Source organism: Crotalus tigris, unplaced genomic scaffold, assembly GCF_016545835.1.
Source record: "Crotalus tigris isolate CLP2741 ecotype Arizona unplaced genomic scaffold, ASM1654583v1 scf7180000018308.1980950, whole genome shotgun sequence".
Lineage (NCBI taxonomy): Eukaryota > Metazoa > Chordata > Lepidosauria > Squamata > Viperidae > Crotalus > Crotalus tigris.
The window spans coordinates 1887559-1907636 of NW_024096936.1; the positions used below are offsets into that span (position 1 = coordinate 1887559).

General features: G+C 38.0%; 1 protein-coding gene across 8 annotated transcripts in view; it reads left to right on the top strand.

Moving 5' to 3' along the window:
* Positions 1 to 965: 965 nt before the first annotated feature.
* Positions 966 to 20078, top strand: part of AMPD3 (adenosine monophosphate deaminase 3) — a 52019-nt gene continuing 32906 nt past the window's right edge. Inside the window, exons 1-7 of one of the 8 annotated variants that reach the window (XM_039350255.1) lie at positions 966 to 2947; positions 3346 to 3437; positions 7710 to 7935; positions 9125 to 9320; positions 12049 to 12214; positions 14166 to 14385; positions 15287 to 15416. In XM_039350255.1, coding sequence (XP_039206189.1) covers positions 2889 to 2947; positions 3346 to 3437; positions 7710 to 7935; positions 9125 to 9320; positions 12049 to 12214; positions 14166 to 14385; positions 15287 to 15416 — 1089 coding nt within the window. In that variant the 5' untranslated portion in view covers positions 966 to 2888. Of the gene's footprint in view, positions 2948 to 3345; positions 3438 to 6524; positions 7594 to 7709; positions 7936 to 9124; positions 9321 to 12048; positions 12215 to 14165; positions 14386 to 15286; positions 15417 to 20078 lie in introns of those variants that run through there. The other 7 variants (XM_039350256.1, XM_039350257.1, XM_039350260.1 and 4 more) reach the window with 7 other exon arrangements.

Sequence of the window (20078 nt, forward strand, 5' to 3'; positions counted from 1 at the left end):
TATTTGAGGTTTTTTAGTCTAGAGAGGAGGTATAATAGGATGTGAAAAGAGCCTTGGGAAACAAGATTTCCGTATGCAGTTGATTGGCCTCTGTGGGAACAGATTCCTTGACTAGATGGGGCAGGGGACTGATCGAATTGGTTACTGCCTATGTGCTTATTCTATGTTATGATGGAAATCATTGAGAATCTTTTTCTTGTTGTTGTTATTGAAACCCTACCCATTTTCAATTTTTTTTTTAAAAAAGCCAGAATCCAAGTCATTTTCACCAGTCAAGAGAGATCTTGATGCAAGCTTCTTGGCTTTTCTACCTGATTCCTGGCAAGCTTCTTTTAATACTGTCCGATGTTCCAAAATAGTTTGCAATATGACACCGAGGCCAGATTTTCAAATGGAGAAAAAGCTCCTGAATGATGTTTGGGCCCTGGTCATATTCTACAGTGGGAAGCTTTAAGATTAGTTGCTGGTGAAAAGGAACTATGTTTAGCATGTTATAGCAAGTAAATCTTTCATATATTTCCCATTTATATATAAGATTTATTTACTGATTTAAAATAATTTTAGTTTTCATCAGGAGGAAGTAGATCTAAGCAGTACAATATTGAACCTTGTCCCAGATTGACATAGAAATATTTGCAGGTTATGTAGTTTGGTTAATATCAACCTGGAAATAAAGGATGCATTTTGAAAATCCAATTTTTTATTCACAGAAAGGAGAATCACTCTTTTTAGGAAACATAGTTTTGTGGGAGTTAGCAGGAGGGAGTTGACTGGGCAGAAGCTTGTTAACAAGTTTTTTATATAAAATTACTTCATGTTATTAGTTTATCTTTGTATTTTATATATTAATCAAGGTTATTAGTTAACTATTTTTTTAAAAAAACTATGGTCTGTGCAAGAATACAACCTACTTTTTGAATTGCACTAAGCGATGATTTATTTCATACTAACTACTGAATAAATAACAATGCTTGTATTCATATATCACATTAAATCAAATCAAAACAAATTACATTATGTGTTAAAGTGATCTGTGACTCCAGTAAGTCTCACATTTGCTGTTTCTGTTCTAATGTGTGGCAATGCTGTCACTTTGTTCCTATGAGATTTATTTTACATATTCAGTGACCATTTATGTTTCCTCATTAATTCATTTTTTCAACTTGACAATACTGATGCCAGGAAGTCGCTTTGGCATAAAGAAATGGTGACATAAAACCATAAAATATATTTCTTTGGGATTGATGAGCAGAAGGATAAATTAGCTTGGATGAAATACAGCCTGAGCAAAAACAATAATTTACAATGAATATATTAATCTTAATGAAGCAGATATGTGCCCAGATATCTATTTATTAACAAGATACAGACTGATGCCCATTACCTACTTAGTCTTCACATTAAGTTTTCTCTTAACATGGTTATTCAGGTTCTCATGTCTTTTTAAAGATCTTTTAGTTCACTGGGATGCAATTCATATCAGAATATAACGAATATGTTCTTTCTTTCTCTCGTCTTACATCACAATATCTTGACTGTGACTTCCTTCCATAGAGCTGGAAGTTGTATTTTATTTCTAAATTGGAGATGCTTGGATTAAGCCTACTTACAATGAAGTAGCCTGAATTTTTACCAATGAAAAGGCACTATGCAGTTAATCCACTTTCTTCTTCTTAAATGTTTTCAATAAAATAAAAAAGACAAAAGCCCCAGCAGAAAAATATGGGACAATTGTGAATAGAAAACAATTCTTGAATGCGGCAAGGCAATTGTATAAAAAGTCCAAATAACTGTCTTGCCATTTATAGAATATGGCCCTCTGACTAAGTTCTTAGGCTTCAACATGTTTGTTTGTTTGTTTTTGTTTATTAAATTTATAGGTCTCCCATCTCACTATCCAAAGTTGACTCTGGGCAACTTACCATTCATGTTATTAAACTTTGAGCACTACTATTTTGGATTTATCTGGATACCCAGATAAAACAATACTTTCTCCCTTTGCAATACAGAATTAGCATTCTACGTCTTCAGATCCTGGTTACTGTCATCACATTACCTTCATATATTCATACCACGAATTAATCTTCTTGACCTTGACCTCTCCTTCCTCACAGCAACAATCCTGGGGCACACCTATATCAACCACCCCAAAGAGGCACGTTTAAATCCCACTGTTTTCGAGGGAAGGAAGAGCTATGCAGCCGTTTGCATCTCTCCAGACGCAAATTAGCGGTACTTAAAATTGTGACACTACGCCGGGATGGTCCACTATACTTCATCACTGTTTCTTTTTTCCCTAATGTTGTGAATGAGCTTGAACTACTGCAGTTACCGCTTTACTGCAGAAAGAAGCCGCCTCAGATTCCGGACTTCCCTCCGAGAGCCGCTTTTAGGCCAGGAACCAGCCTTCTTCCTTCCCGACATCTCCTGCGGCTGGTCAGCATTTTTGCTGAAGGGCCGCCGCGAGGCGCGCACCGGAGCCTTCCCGCGATAACCTGCAGCCGGGCTGCGCTTTAACTCGAGAAAAGAGGCGCCTTTGCCAAGACTCCTGCAAGGCGTGTCGCCGCCGCCGCGCCCCAGCGCTCTTCTCTTGCCTTTCCACCAGGGGGAGACTGAGCCGGCTCGCAGACGCGCCCCTTCTTTTTCTTCTTGGAAGTTTCCTCTTTAACACGCCGGATTCAAGGAGAACAGCTCCGGCCGGCGTCCCAGGGAAAGGCGAACCCAGCCCTCTCCTCCTCGATTCGAGGTAGACGGGCTCGCCTTGAGAGAGAACGGCCGAGGGCACCGCCGACTGAGGTAGAGGCTGCGTACGCTCGTCCTGCCGCCCGGTACCGCGCATTGTGACCCTGGAGAGAGAGAGCGAGAGAGCAGGGCTTGGTGGACTTTCAATGCCGGCAGAGGCGGTCCAGCCCCGGCAGAGCAACGAAGGGAAACAGAGGGGGACGAGGTAGAGTGGACGGAGGAGGAAGAGGAGGAGGAAAGCCGCGGCTCGGGCTTAACCCTCGCAGCGTTTGAGGGAGGGGGGGGCATAGTTTAGGGGTCGCACGCACGTCCTCCAGAGGAGCGCGCGCGCGTGCATCTTTAGTGTCCGCCGGCATTACAGCGGTGCTTGGGACGAGCCTCTCCGCATCCGGAAAGGGGAATATTTGCACAGGGAATCTCTCTGGGCTGCGCTGTTGTCAAGCCCCTGGAAGAAGGGGGTGGGTGGGGGCGTCTGCCGGTGCAAGATGCATCCTGTTCTGGCCGACTGCTACGCTTGGCCGCGGCAGCTGCGGCACCCGGGGGAGATGTATGCGGCAGCTTCTGACCGCGGCGGCTCCTCCCCCTTTTGCCTCTTTCCTACAGCAGGCCGGCCGGCTGGTGTGAAAGCTCCTTGCCCAGCAGCCGAAAGCAGCCCGGTTCCGCCAGCTCCACCATGACTGCTCCTGGGACGCTAGGTAAGTCTCCGCTGCTTGCTGAAGTAGGCAGACGGGCTTAAGCGCAGAGCTCATTTGGGACGGCGGGAGCGGATTGCAGCCACACCGCTGTCCCCGGGAGGGATGGAAACCACGCTCGAGCACCTGCAGAACTGCTCAGCCCGGGCAGGAGGGAGGGAATCCCCTTCCCGGGCTGAGGCTCCCATCGCTTGACTGCGCTCTGCCAGTTGGCCCCGTTCTCTCTCTCTCTCTCGCTAATCATCTTTGCCACTTTTTTTTCTTTAATGGCTTGTAATATAAAATATTCAAGCTCTACTATCTCGCTCGATAAATGGTCTCGGATTCGACGTCTGGAAAGGGGAAAGGACCGAACCGAGTCCGAAGAGATTAAATGGAGGACAAGTTCATCGGTTTAACTTTTTTTTTTTTAAAGGAAAACATACAATATATACAGTATGCAGGCATTGTTTCTTTAAAGGACGAGACAAAAAGTATCTTTCAAAAACGGCATGCAGTTTATGTAATAATTTCAAGGCTCTCCCGGCATCTTGTTTTTTTATTCATTGTTTCCTGCTATTATTAAGCAACTCATTTCGCTCTGTGTTTTGAAGATTATACTTTGCAAATTATTAATTTGGCCAACATATAGGAGGAAGCAGATGCAGTGACATCATCAGATTTAGCCAGCTTCAGTGGTTCATGAGTACTGCACATCACAGCATCCCCTGAATATCTCAGTGCTCACCAAATTTAATCTGGGAAAGTTTATTTCCATGTGTTTGTGTGTAACAAAGTGTGCTCTGGAAATACCAGCTGCTTTCTTATTTCATTAGCTAGCAAATAAGCCCGGTTATAGTGTTGGGAGTATATATGTATGTTTGTACATACACAAATGTATCTGTGGTATAATTGCAGCAATAAAATCATATGTTATGAAGTTTCTCTTTATCTAGTAAATAGAATATGTATGTGTAATTCTACATAGAACAAAGAATTGTACTTCAAAGTTTGTGTTGTTTGTTCCTTACCAGAGGATATTACTTTGAATTAGAAAATTTTTACAGAGATAGGAATAGGAAAAAAATACATTAGGCTCATTATAAAGAAATATGAAAGTTAAAATGCTTTACTCCCTTATTAAGTATCAGAATAAATCAGTATTTATTAGGATGATCAAAACTATATCTGATTAAAATTAATTTTGGTTTTGTTTCCTCCTGAACAGATGACTTGAAGAATAATCCAATCAATTTTAAAAATCTATTTTAAAACTTTTATTAGGGAAATTAAAGATCTCATTTAACTCTTTCATTAAAATTCATTAAAATGAATGAGACTTTCAGCTCCAATTTTATAGTCATTTAAGCTGAAGTAATCACATTAGCTGTATGTAATTTGAATATAATTCATTTATTATAATTAAATTGGATTTAAATAAAATTTAGTTTTTGTGGGTTTTACCTGTTTCTTGCAACTCTTGAAATATGGTGCTTGGCATATCAGTTCAAGTCCAGATGTTGTATTTGAGTCAAATAAGTTTCCATAGTCCTGCTTTAGGAGCAAGGTGCTTTCATTCAAAACAAATGGAAGCCAGTCCCTGTGATAGTTGTTTGATATAATGAATAAAGTGAAAATATAAAAATGTAAAAAATGGAAAAAAAGATGGGCCTGGTTTATTAAATTTATGCTGTATCTTTTCTCCAGGAGTTTGAGATGTTATTCTTACAACAGAACAGCTCTCTTAGTTATGCAGGGTTAAGAACAGTGGCTAAGCAAAAAAATCAGTATATGTTAGTTCTATTGTGTGTTCATTATATTGGTAAAGAAATCTCTTGGGGAGCAAGAGGGAATTAGGATTAATGATTAAATGCATGTCACGATGCAAACTTCATTCCTTAGGATATTGTGTGTGATATTGTGATGTTGGAGCTAGGTTTCATCATTTCATCATCATGGTAAAGAATAGATGCCCATTCATATCGGCCTCTTTAACCCAAATCTTAAAAAGAGTGCTATTTGATGAAGTGTTTGAAGCACTGAGCTAGAAACTGGGATTCCTAAATTTGCCTTAGGTGCAAGGCCAACTTTGGACCAATCACTACTTCTCAAACTTGGAAGACAGTAATGACAAACCAGTTCTGAAAATATTGTCAAAATTCCAGGGACTTTTCTAGGCCATCACCCCAAGTCAAGATTGACTTAAAAGTACAATTTCCTCAACTCCAAATCTTGAATAGCCAAGTATAAGCCTTCCATCCTTCCAAGGTCAGTAAAATGAGGACCCAGATGCTGACTCTGTAAACGGCTTAGAGAGGGCTGTAAAGCTTGAAGCAGTATATAGGTTTACATGCTATTACTATTAACCATTACACCATACTACTACAGGGTGTAGTGATGAGATTTACAGAAAACAGAATTTCAAATCTATAACAAACTAGTTCCAAATGTTAATGTCTCTAAGTGCATCATTGCAGTTGTTCTGGGCTTACACAAATTGGTAAACCTAAGATTTAGTTCAAGAACTGTATATGACAGCAGGTTAAGATAATAGCATGCAAATGTTTGTTAATTGCAATTTTTGGCTTGTATGTTTTGCAGACATACACTTTGAATGACCCCAAATGCCCACTCATTTTTTCAGCTCAGTTTAGCCTTGGATCTCTGGTCCTAGATAAATAGCCTTTACTGCATTACCTTTAAAGTAATGGATTTTGTGCTGCGTCCTGATTCTTATTACATATGGGTGCAAAACAAGGAAAACTAAATATACTTTATGCTGTTAAATATTTAATTAAATAAATATTTTATTAACTGTAGAAACAGTGACATGAAGCATTGAAATACTGAAATAGCTATTGTAAATGTATGTAGAGTAGTAGGGTGTAGTAATAGCACGTAGACTTATATACTGCTTCAAGTGCTTTAAAGCCCTCTCTAAGCGGTTTACAGAGTCATCATATTGCCCCCAATAATCTGGGTCCTCATTTTACTGACCTTGGAAGGATGGAAGGCTGAGTCAACCTTGAGCCGGTCAGGATCCAATTCCTGGCAGTGGGCAGAGTCAGGCTGCAATACTGCATTCTAACCACTATGCCACCACAGCTCTTAAGATGTTGAACTGGGACTTTACAAGGTTGTGATGGGGAAAAATTGGAAGACAGCATGTTGAATACATTGAAGCTCTTGAAGGAAAGAGGCAAAATAATCAAACAAATAATTCATGTTGAATAGCCACCGTGATGTTTTATTTCTGCTGATTTCAATTGTTTCTGAATCAAATTCTAAAGAAGAGATGATTCCCCAGAATACTATGCCAGCACTGAATTGTGATTATTCAGTGTAAATCTACATTCTTCTCAGTTGTTGCATTTTGTATGGAAAAGGTTAATTGTTTTCTTAAATTTAATCACATGCTGATTATGTTTCTACAATATTGTTAATTTAGTCATGTGCTCTCTAGTCAGTTGACTCTCACACACACCATGTGCAAACAGTACAGGGTTGGGGACAATTTCAACACTCCTGCCTGCTGCAGTTTCCTGTTGTATTTTATCAGTTCGCAGTAGTGCAAACAGTGTTGGCACCACCTTTTAGTGTTTGGGCATGTGGGCAGTATTGGGAGAGATTATCCATGCCCACTTGTCTCAGACCGTTTTCCATCCTCTTTGTGGCTCAGGGGAAGCATAAATATTATAACAGACGTAAGTCAGAGTTCACAGAAGGGACACATTTTCCCAGGGACTTTTTTTAAGGCTTTGAATTTGTCTAAGCACCAAGAAGGAACAGTTAAGTTGTGATAAGCAGCTTGCATGATAGAGTTGATGGAAGGGAGAGGGTTACCTTAGTCCCAAATGGAGGCCTGTTCTGGACCTAGGATAGTCACGTGACATGCTAACACCTCCCAGACCTAGATAAGCAGATCATGCAAACAGGCATTCATCCTTTTTACATAACTGCAGAGGCTTTTTGAATTGCATCTAACACATTTAGGACTAAGGAATGAATATGAAAGCTGGAAAGAAAACATTTCATTAGAAAACCTTTCACACGTATCGCACAGGAAAATTTGAAGCTTATCTAATTTTAGTAATTCCTGCTGAGCTATTCAAGTCTTTAAAATTGGTTTATCCATATAAGAAAAGCTTACTACGATGAATAGAAAATGGAAGAATTTAAGGTAAAAATGTGCTTTTTTGTAAATTATTAGAGTGGTGTGAATTTATTACATTTTATATTAGTAAAAGGAATAGCAGAATTATAATAATTATCTGTCCCATTGTGTGTTTTTCATAGCAGAAATGCCCAGACAATTCACAAAGTTAAACATGTCTGAAGTTGATGAATCTGTGCGAATCTTAGCTGAAAAGGTTTTTGCCAAGGTTCTTCGAGAGGAAGATAGCAAAGATGCCTTGTCTCTTTTCACCGTGCCTGAAGATTGTCCAATCGGGCAGCAAGAGGCCAAAGAAAGAGAACTTCAGAAGGAATTGGCAGAACAGCAATCTTTGGAAACTACCAAAAGGTAGGTTTCACGGGGTGGAAGAATATTTAGTAATGAGGTTGAGGTCTGCTAAAAACAGTTGTTTGATACCATCAGATGTAATATGTGAAGTCTTGTCACTCTCTAGTCCTGCCATTGGCTTTCGTATGGTTTTAGTCTTTTTTGTTGATGTATTCTTCATTGACTGGTAATGTGTTATCCAGTTGCTGTCTTAACAAATACTATAGATATATTTTCTCCATGATGATCTGTCCTTACACTGGTTTTTCAGATGTTTTCAACAGTACATCCCTTGCCACGGTAACTGAGTTTATCCACCATAATGCTGGTTGTCTTCTTCTCTTTTCTGTGAATCCTTATTTACGTGAATAAACCTCTGGTTTATTCAGTTAAACTAAAGGTGGGGAATGCCATTTAGAAATTAAATCAACACATACAGAAAATCTAAAAAAGTGAGCAAATCATGAGTCCAATTGATTTTACTACTTATGCAGGTTATGTGCAAGTATGAGCCTACATAACTTCATTCTTTTTTTCATCTTCCCTGCCAATACCCATTTGGTAAAGGTATATTAAGTTTTTTTTTAAAAAAAATTGCTCACTCTTTGACTATTGTGCAAAGTTCATACATTGTTCCTAAGATTCTCTGTCTTTCTCACCAGGAATAGAGGACAAATAATCAACAAGCAGCTGTAGATGGCTGAGACATAAATACGAAAGATGTTTATGGGCATCACATAATCAGTTAAATGGTCCCTTCTAGTTATGTTTCCTTCTGTCACAATAATTAGCAACTTAATTAAACAAAAGTATTGCTTCTTAATGGAGGAAAATGACTTCCGTTAAACAGTTTACATTGCAATACTATCAATCTTGAAATAAGCTTAAAAATATTGATCATTTGATAAACATTGTGAAATTAAACATTTGTATTGAAATCTCAAAAGACGATTTGTCTAACACTCTTGCAAGGTCTGTATAGTACCATATTTTACAAACCTTAATATTTTTCATAAATACCCTTTTTGAACATTTCTAATGAGATTTCTACATGAGATGGAAGTAACATAGTGAGTTCATGAAATAGAAAAAAAGCCTTTTGAATAAAGAAATGTGTGCATTATTTTTTTAGAAGATTTCTAGAGCAAAGAGTATTGTTGCCTTAAATTGATGTTTTGTTGACTTTAGATTGTATGTTATGTATACCTAGGAAGAAAAGTTTCAAGATGATTCGATCCCAGTCCTTGTCATTACAAATTCCATTGCAAGACTGGAAACCTCCATCAGCTACTCCAGCTGTGTCTCCTCCTACTCCAGTTCTTCCAGGTGCCTTTCAAGCTATCCAAGGGACATATGATGTACCAGAATTTCAAAGAGTTACAATTAGTGGGGATTACTGTGCTGGGGTAAGCCAACAGACAGATTATGGCAATGATTTTTTTCCTTATAAATTTATTATTGTAGATATAACATGAAATTAAATTATTATTTTATGATGTCAGTACTTGCTTGACCATGGGAATTGTGTCCTGGTCAACAGCTTTGTTGCAGTGAATAAAGATATAATATGCTACTATAGATATATAGCATTCCAAATGATACTTTTGGAGTACACAATTTGTCCTGTGGGATTCCTGTAGTAGTTTAAGCCACCTTTATCTTTGCTCTCTTCTTCATGTTAATCCTCAACTGGAGGCATGTACTGCTAAACAACATGACTAGACATTACCTAAAATAGGAAGTCCAAGCATATTTTCCATAGTGACATATATTGGCCTCGTTCCATTTGCAGGATATTATTACTAGGAATATGAATTGGTATGAAGTTGGAGTCAAATAACTAGAGGTCCAGAGGCCCCCAGCTTCAGGTAACAAATAGGATATTACATCTTCACTTGTAAGATGTGTTGATATGAAGTAATGGTGTTCATTAAACTGAAAGGATCCTTTCTAACAAGTCCTCAGAAGTCAGATATCAGCCTAGACCTGAACAGAATTTCTCAAACCATTAATTTCAGCCAAAGTTCTGGAAATAGTTTTACAATTTACTATATTAGCTGAGGTCTTAATCACATTTTTTAAAAAGTTATATTTGAAATCAGTGGATCCTATCTCTGATTCTCATCTCACTGACGTGATAAATCTTAGACAGCAGATAAAAGGTGAATAATTAAATACCCATGTGTACAACATTTTCACACAAGATATTTAATAGGACATTAGTGAGAAGCATTCTGTCACAATTTTCTAGCTTTTTATATGCAGGGAATTCCTTTGAATGAAGGAGCATTCCGTGAATTGACGCCCACTTACATTCTTGAGTAATATAGCCCACATGCACACAGCTGCTTTCCACCCCAGAGCTGGCAGGAAATCTTGCCTATTCTAAATAGTTATACCCCCATAGTGGCACCCTTATTATGTGTCTCAAATATGTCTGTGCTCCACTGTGTTCATGCAATTTTAACACACAGCATTCTTTCTTTTTTTTTTACAAATATTTTTATTTTATTTCATAAACAAACATTAAAAATACAAACTAACATAAAGGGAAAATAGGGAGGGGAATAATAGGACAAGTTAAAAGGTGACAAAAAATACATCAGATATTTTTTAAAAATGACTTCTGACTTATATCAGTACAAAGATAACAACCATTCTGCAATTGAAATGAATATTCAATATTTAAACTGTCTTAGAATGCTAATTATCTCTAGAACAGACATGTCAAACTCACGACGTCACATGACATCACACAACGTATCGGGATGGTTTTGCCATTGCTGGCAATGGGGTGGGCGCAGTTTCTGGATGACACGTCGGGCCCATGGGCCGGCAGTTTGACACCCTGCTCTAGAAAACCAATATGCATACCTTCTTCTCATAATTTTAATCTAACATATAATAAATGATCAAATATGTCTAACCATTATTTAAAAAAACGCAGTAGTAGTTATGAAAGTTGGCTATCTCAACTGAAATTCCAGCCTTGCCCAATAATAGGACAAGTTAAAAGGTGACAAAAAATACATCAGATATTTTTTAAAAAATGACTTCTGACTTATAACAGTACAAAGATAACAACCATTATCATCCAGTATGTGAACCATAAGTTCACATACTGGATGATAACAATCATCCAGCATGTGAACTTATTTATTAGTTGTTCAGTTTATATGTCTGCCCACTTATTGGCTGGCAGGTACAGTAAAAATTGATTACTTCATGCACTACAAGTTTTTTTTTCTTTTCTGTTCTACTGTTGACCAATTTAACTTTAAACCTTGCTTTGAAACTGTGAGTGGACTGGTTAACTGTTTGGCCTATAAATCACTGGCGGAGTTAGGCTATTTGTAACTCTTAAGTTTAATGCTGCTAAACAGATGGAATTTGAGAATTGGTTAGCTGTGAAGGTGAGCATAGGAATTATAAATTACCTTTAGAATGTAAGAAGATGAAGAATGAATCAGGGATTACTTGGGACTGCACAGAAAGGCAAGTCCTAACCCCACAGGCTATAGAAAAGGGGTGTCAAACTGCCGGCCCACGGGCCGGATGCATCATGACGAAACTGCACCCACCCCATTGCCAGCAATGGGGGAAAAGCTCCGATATGTCATGCAATGTCATGGGATGTCACGAGTTTGACATGTCTGCTATAGAACCTCAATAGCTGAGCCTTTTCAGTTATACTGTCCACTAATGCTGTCAACCAGGACTTTACACTAAATTAATTGGTTGATCAATTTTTTTTAATTTTTTTTTTAAAGGTGGCTGCAAAAGTTCTGGTCTCTTTTTCAACCAAAAGAGAACCAGAGCATGGGTAAGGAGTTCAGGGACGAGATGGGAGGGAATTATTCCATGGAAAAGAGGCAGAATTGGAATCACAAGATTTTAGTTTAAGCCATCCTTGGGCACTGTCCCCTGTGGGAAGATGGTGAGATAGAGACTATGGCACGTTTTTGGAAAATGATTAGTGGGCTGACCTTGCACCAGGCAAGGAGGCTATTGGGATTTTCCTGTAGTCTGGCACAGGTGTATTGCTTCAAAGAGAAGCACACTTTACTTCCAAGTACATTCATTGTGGATTAGGATTATGCTCTTAATTATTAACTGTATAACCTCTCCCTTTAGGTTACAGTTGATGATTATGAACAAGCTGCCAGAAATTTAGCAAAAGCTTTACTTATTCGAGAGAAGTATTGCCGCTTTGCTTATCATCGTTTCCCAAGGACAACAGCACAATATTTATGCAGTATGAAAAATGAAAAGTGGAAAATTGAAGATGAAATACTTCCAGGTAAATTATCTCTAATTAAAAAACAATGCTTTGATTTCTGGCCAAATCCCACCATTGAGCTAATTCATAGTTTCCTTAAACCTTGGTTTATTAAACAAAATGTCATGATCCAAGTAGTATTTAGCTTTAAAGCATGTCATTTCTTAAAACCATAATTGTACTCAGTGACAACAAATGAAATTATTAATTTTTTTTCAACATGTAAATCTAGCCATAGGTATTTATTTACTTATTTAAGCAAAATAAGCACTTAAAAAGTGGTAGAAGTTCTAAAAAACACCTGCTGATATATTTTGCAAACATAAATTACAGTATAGTATAGAAATCTGAAATCTGTTTCCAGCATAATATTTTATCCATGAAATACCATGACATATCCAAAGCTTGTTCATTAAATTGCAGCTGGATTACTGATTGTTCAAAGCTGTCAACTCTGTTTTATAAGCCACATTCATGGAACAAGCTGAGCAAAAAGCAAACTAACCAAATAATGGCTTTAAAAAAATGGTAACCTGGAATCAATTAAGATTTTAAAATATATTCAGTCTGATTAACACATGAAAAGACCCGTTATATATTTTCTTCCTTTCAAATAGGATTAGTTATGGATCTCTAATTAACACTCACCCATCCAAACCATTTCCTCTTCACAACCTGTTTTCCCTGTTACCTTCTGGGAGGAGGTTTCGTGGTATCCGAAGCAGAACATCCAGATTCAACCAGAGTTTCATTCCATACAGCATTAACCTTGCGAACTCTCAAGCTTCCTCCTTCCGTTATATATTCAAGATGGACAATATTTAATATTTATTTGCTATGTATATGTAGGGATGTGGGTCTATACATATGTTGTTCATAGTATGTTTAGGTGTGTGTCATGTATGTGTTTCACTTTGAGAGCGGGCAACTAAATTTCATTTTTGATGTGTGCCATTGTGCCCACAGTATAAAAATGACAATAAAGGTTATCTTATCTTATCTTATCTTATCTTATCTTATCTTATCTTATCTTATCTTATCTTATCTTGATACTCATAAAATCATGCTGATTTCTAAGGACATGGACACAGACTAATGTAAGCATATTTTAGTAAATATGATATAGATAGCTGTAGGCAACTGCTGTGCACTACATTTTTAGATGGAGGAATTTCCTACTGTATCAACAAAAATAAGTATTTGGTTTTAGTTTTTTTCCTATGAATTAAGAAGAGTTTGACATGCCAAAATAAAACAGTTAATGGTACTTAATGTAAGCAAAAAAAAACATATTCTGCTATATTAATGTGGAGATGCAGTTACAGATATTAAAATAGGGTATCATTAAGTGAGAACTTAATTCCCCTTTTTAAATCTTTGGAATAGTGAATACTTTTTCTATATCCTAACCAGATTTGGTTGGCCCTTTCTTGGACTGAAAGGTGAAAAATAATCTTAAATATTAGAAGGGTCTGCATGGAGGGGCAAGGGGAACAAACAATGAAAACAGCACAAGCTCTGCCTCTACAGTGTATCTGCCATGATGTGAAACTAACATGTTGCTATCATTTGATACAAGTGCTGATACCTCTTTAATTACTTTAAAATTGCTTCTAAAATTTATTTGGGTTTGAAAAATATATAGAGAGAATGACTGCTTACAATATGAAGCTGTATGTATTTTTTTCTTCCTTCAATATATGAATACACTTTGTTGCATAGTAAAATATAGTTAATAATAAACCAATGATTTATGTAGCTGCTGGATGGTACTCCATATATTTTGATTAATAAATATCCTTGAACTACTTAGTGTGAAAGCAAAGCTACTGTTTCATAATAAGACCAATATGATATAGCATACAGTTCTTTTTAGAAAAGCTATTGGTTACTAACAATTTAATTTCCAGTTACAATAGAATGAGTCTGTATTTTAAATGATGCTAGAATGTTGGACCTTGATGTTTTACAGATTTCCATCCACCACCAAAGGAACTACAGGATCCTTACAATCTTGATGATTCTCCAGGGAACTTGGATTATGTTGTAAAGATGAAGGAAGGCATCTTTTTAGTTTTTGAAAATAAAGACATGATGGAACTTAATGAACCACGAAGTTTGCCTTATCCTGATCTACAGACCTACACTCTTGACCTCAGCCATGTACTGGCTCTTATTGCCAGTGGCCCAACGTAATGGTTCTTTTTAATTTTAACTATAAGGCTAGGATATTAAATACTTTATTAATCATAATGCTGCAGTTGTTCTTCAGCTACTTCTGTTTGATGAAGTTCTAGAACCCTAATCCTATACAAGTTTATTTAGAAATAGCTTTAACCTGAAAATACATTATTAGGTGCATGTAGAGACAGCGGAAGAACAGTATGTGTAATATCTGAGTTGTGGTAGTGGCTTAGGTTAACTCCCAACATTTTCTGAAAAGTAAATATAAATAAATGTTCCTTAGTTAGAAGAATGGAAATGACCCATCGAATGTGAAACAGTTGTTTTAGTGTGAAATAGTGCATTTTGAACCTGAATTGGAATGCTTCAAATTTAAAACAGTTCTAGTTCAAAGTTAGGGCATATCAAAAAGATAAGATGGTGCATACAACTATGAGATCAGTCCTGCCCCTTTTTTACATACAGGGGACACATTTTAAAAAGGACTTGTTTCACTTGTGTACTCACAACTGTCTTATTTATATTTTGAACGTTGTCCATGGAGTCGCGATGGGTCGGACACAACTTCGCAACTAAAAACATTGCAGAGGTCCCTGACCTGTATTACTTGTATATCTGATTCCCCAATAAATATATGTTATTTAATGTAAAACAATTCTTTTCTATATAACAGGGGTCCCCAACCCCCGGTCCGTGGATCAGTACTGGGCCACGGCATGCCAGCAACCGATCTGCACAAACAAGGAAAGCTTCATCCACAGGATGCAGGCAGCAAACAAAACCACGCCCCCTCCGATCTGTAAAAAAAAACCTCTCTCCATGTAACTGGTCCCTGGTGCCTTAAAGGTTGGGGACCTCTGCTATATAACATAAAAGTATAATTAACCAATGATGATTCATCTTTCACAGGAAAACATATTGCCACAAGCGGCTTAACTTTCTAGGATCTAAGTTTGGTTTACATGAAATGCTAAATGAGATGTCTGAACTAAAAGAACTGAAGAGTAACCCTCATCGAGATTTTTACAATGTAAGAAAGGTAAGTGAAAGATTATGCAATTATTATTCTTCATTTTTTTACATCTAGTCTCCCCAATCACTGAAACTGTCTTGTCATATATTAAAATGTTGTGGTATGTCTTGTAATCAGTCTCACTTGTTAAAGCCCTTTGGTGTACAGTTAGCCATATCTAAAGTTGAATCTGGTGGCAGAACACAGATAGTGAACAGTGAAGGAATAAAATACTAAGGAGTTATAACTTCATTTTTTTCAGCTAGTTTAAGAGAGTAGTAACTGAGGAGGAAGTATGGAATATGTAGTAGAACACCATAGAAAATAAATGTGCTTATCTGAAGATCTGTAGAAGAGGCTGCAGTCTAGACCTTTGTGTCAGACCATCCTATTTGAGCTTCGTAGCAAGTAAGCCAGTAAACAGGAACGTATAGACCACCAACAGCTTTACTGCGATATTGGAAATAAAGTTGGCGTCTAATATACCGTACACGTGCCCCACCCTAAATCCGCCCCTCCCGTGCTTGGCCCCACCCTATCGCCCCATCCACCATCCAATCCCCAAGCGCCAACCCCACCCATTAGTGTGTCCGTTCTGGCCCTATGCATGAGGGCGGCTTGGCAACTGTCCGGACGACGCCCACTGCCCGCTGCGGCCCACTGACTCGTCGCGGCCCCATGGACTCGTCACGGTCCCTTGGAACCGGCTGGTGGCACCTGGAAGTTTGTCGGCCCGGCGAGCCGTTCTCAGGTAATCGGGCTGGATACGACCAGGCCTCGCAGGGTGCAACACTTTGCATGTGAGAGATCTAGAATGAACAGTTGATAGATATTTTAAATTTTACTCCAATAGTTTTGGGTAATACAAAAGTCATAACTACTAGTACCCTTGGGATGAGGTGGAAGTTATTAATGTTCTTAATCAATAATATATATTTTCTTAGACATCTTTTTTCAGTTTATTCAGTCATCTTATTTACTTAGATATATTTCTATCAATTTATTTAACATTTTATAACTCAAAGAATAATCTGTATATGTATTTACTCAGCAGTAAATACATATACTTAAGAGGAAATAAATAGTATAATGCTGAAGTTCAGTCATATCTCAGTTGCAGTCTTTAGAGATAGGTTTTGTTCATATGAGTCATATGGTAGTTAAAAATATTTTGTTTACTCATTCTAACATAATAGAATATTAATCCATGCTTATTTTCACATGCCTGTATTACAGTCCTTGCTGTATTTCTGCTTGTAATATCCAGCTATTTGGATTATTGACATTGGTTTTTCTAGAGAATGAATTTATTATATACATAAAATTGGTCTATGAGAATTAGAATCAAAATAGAGCTGGAAGGGACCTTGGAGATCTTCTAGTCTAGTTCAACCCCTTGCTCAAGCAGGAGTCTCTATATCATTTCAAGCAAGTGGCTGTCCAGTCTCTTCTTAAAAACCTCGAGTGATGAAGCACCCACAATGTTGGAAGGCAAGCTGTTCCACTGGTTAATTGTCTTCACTGTTAAGAAGTTTCTCCTTAATTCCAGGTTGCTTCTCTTCTTGATTAGTTTCCATCCATTATTTCTTGTCTTGCCTTCTGGTGCTTTGGAAAATAAATTGACCTCCTACTTCTTGTGGCAGCCTTTCAAATACTGGAATACTGCTATCATGTATCCCCCCCCCAGTCCTTCTTTTCTCTAGACCAGTGGTTCTCAACCTTTTTAATGCCGTGACCCCCCAACCGGTCGTAAGTCGAGGACTACTCAACCGGTCGTAAGTCGAGGATTACTCAACTGGTGCAGCACCGTTTGCAGAATGGGACTTTTGGCAGGCTCAGCAGGGCAGAGACAGCCTGGACAATTCCTATTGGCTTTTGAAAGCCAATAGAATTAGACTCTATTCAAGAGAGTCTATTCTATTGGCTTTCAAAAGCCAATAGAATAAAAGGGAGTAGCACAGCTAAGGAAAAGGGGGAAAAAATGGCGGACTGCATTGTTTGGCGACCCCCGTGAAATGGTCGTTCGACCCCAAATGGGGTCCTGATCCACAGGTTGAGAACCACTGCTCTAGACTGACCATTCCCAAATCCCGCAACCGTTCTTCATATGTTTTAGTCTCCAGGCCTTTAATCATCTTAGTTGCTCTTCTTTGCACTTTTCCCTAAAGTCTCAACATCTTTAGTACTAAGGTCTTCTAGTAATCTAACACAGGGGTCCTCAACCTTGGTAACTTTAAAACTTGTGGACTTCAACTCAGCCAGCTTTGTTGGCTGAGAAATTCTTGGAGTTGAAGTCCACAAGTCTTAAAGTTGCCAATGTTGAGGACCCCTGATATAACAGATGCCTCACTGGGTCTAGTACTCAAGGAAGAAAATGAGAGATATAGAAAAACTCCTGTTATGATTGAAAGGGGTGTGGGGAGAGGGGGCATGAAAAGGGTTAGTTTCTCTTTTACCTATATCATTTCCTCCAGGTCTTCTGTGGAAGAGGCGGAGCCTCTCCTAATGAGCTTTTTCAAGCTTCCTCTTGTATAAGAGGAAGAATTAGATACAGAATTAGAGAACTAGCAACAGGTTTGCCTAATTTTTCTTCCTCCAGTCATTTCCCCATTTAATAGATTTTGGTAACTTAGGCCAACTGTAGAAATCTAAAAAATGGTCACAAGAGAAATAATTGATATCATTGGAGAAAAGGGGAGGTGCAAAGATAAGTAAAATAAAGCATTCTATGTAGCATTTTACTTTGTATGCTGACTGTATTTTTATATTTTATTTTATTTATATAGGGTGAACAGAATTGCTTATTATAGTGAGGAGAAATAAAGACTAAGAATAAGGGAAATAAGCAAAAACACTTTTTTTCCTCTGGCAAGGCAGGGTGGAAATAGTGAATTCTGCAGGCACTAAAGGAGATTCTTATATCGTAAAATATCTCTGTTAAGCCTCTTTCAGGACTGACCCAGATGGTATGCAGTTTCATGTTTATTGACTATCACAAGAGGCTAATAATGTTTAGTACAAGCATTGCATATGAGCAGAGGGGACAGAGTGACCTTGCTTGGGAAGGAATGATATAAACATTGCCCTCATAAGATTACTCTGAATTCTAGGAAGTCCTTACTGTGACTGATGTACATGCAAGTTATAAGACAAGCCCAGAATAAACTATCCATAAATCATCCAGTAATAAACTACTCAACAAGTATTTGAGGTTGCTATTTAGACCAGGGGTAGGCAACCTTGGCTCTTTTATGACTCCTGGCTCAGGAATTCTGGGAGTTAAAGTCCACGAGTCATAAAAGAACCAAGATTGCCTAGCCTTGATCTAGACTGTGTAGGTGTAACAGGATTTTTTTTCCTCCAAATAGATGAAAGCAAAATAATACATCTAAAATGTTCTGTTATACATTGTAATGCTATTGTAGAGACCTTTCAGATTTCAAATCAGATTATTACAACATACAACAAGTACATAATAAAGGTAATCCTCAACGTACAACCATTTGTTCAGTAAAGGCATTGAAAAAAGTGGCTTATGACCATTTTTCACATTTACGACTACTGCAGCATTCCCCTGGTCACCTGATCATTTTTTGGGCTTTTGGTAACTGGCATGTGGTTATGGTAGTTACACTGTCCTGTGATCATGTGATCACTATTTGTAATCTTCCCAGCTGGCTTCTGACAAAGTGAATTGGAGAAAGCCAGATTCACTTAATGACCATAAAGTTCACTCAACAACTGCAGTGATTTACTTAGCAACTGTGACAAAAGGGTCATAAAATTGGGGGAGGGGAATTCACTTAACAACTGCCTTGCTTAGCAACAGAAATTTTGGGCTCCGTTGTGGTCATAAATCGAGGATTACCTATAAAATAGCAGTCAGTTAAACCAATTAAAAATCTGATCATGGAAGAGAGTGAATTGTGTATTTATAGTATTTCATTGTCTCAGAATTACTGTCACTTATAACTAGAGTTGCTGATTGCTTCTATTGCTAACCTAGCAATATATGTCAAATGAATGAACATCTTGAGTCTTCAGAATCTACTCTGAGAGATTAGAGAACCTTTTAATAAGAATAATAAGAATGCAATAGCTTTGTAATATTGGCCAATGTAAATCTTTCACCATAGCCTCCTCCCTCCCTCCCTCCCTCCCTCCCTCCCTCCCTCCCTCCCTCCGTTCCTAAATTTTTATGCTGTCCATTTCACTGATACAGCAATTCGGCTGCCTTACAATATAATGAAAAATAAAAAAGGCCAAACAAGGAAATTAAAATTAGGACAGTAAAATAGGAAAGTTAAAAACCAAGACGATAGGTGGCCTGGGAGTGGGGATCTTCCCTACCTTGTCATCCACCCCCAATACAACATGCCTCTGTCAGGGTCCCAAGGCAGGCAGCAGAGCCAAGTTTTCAGGTTCTTTGGAAGACCAGGAGTGTAAAAGTGGACCTCACCTCCAGTGGGAGAATATTCCAAAGGGCAGGCGCCACAGCAGAAAGGTCTTCTCTTAGACCCCCCACCCATCTTCCACCCAAAATTCCTTGGTTGATAGGATCCAAAGTAGATCTATTTCACTGAAATGAGTGAGGACCCATGCAATAAAGGACTTTAAAGGTAAAGACCGAAACTTTGAGTTGGACATGGAAGGAAATTGGTGACCAGTGCAGCTTGTGTAACAGCGTTG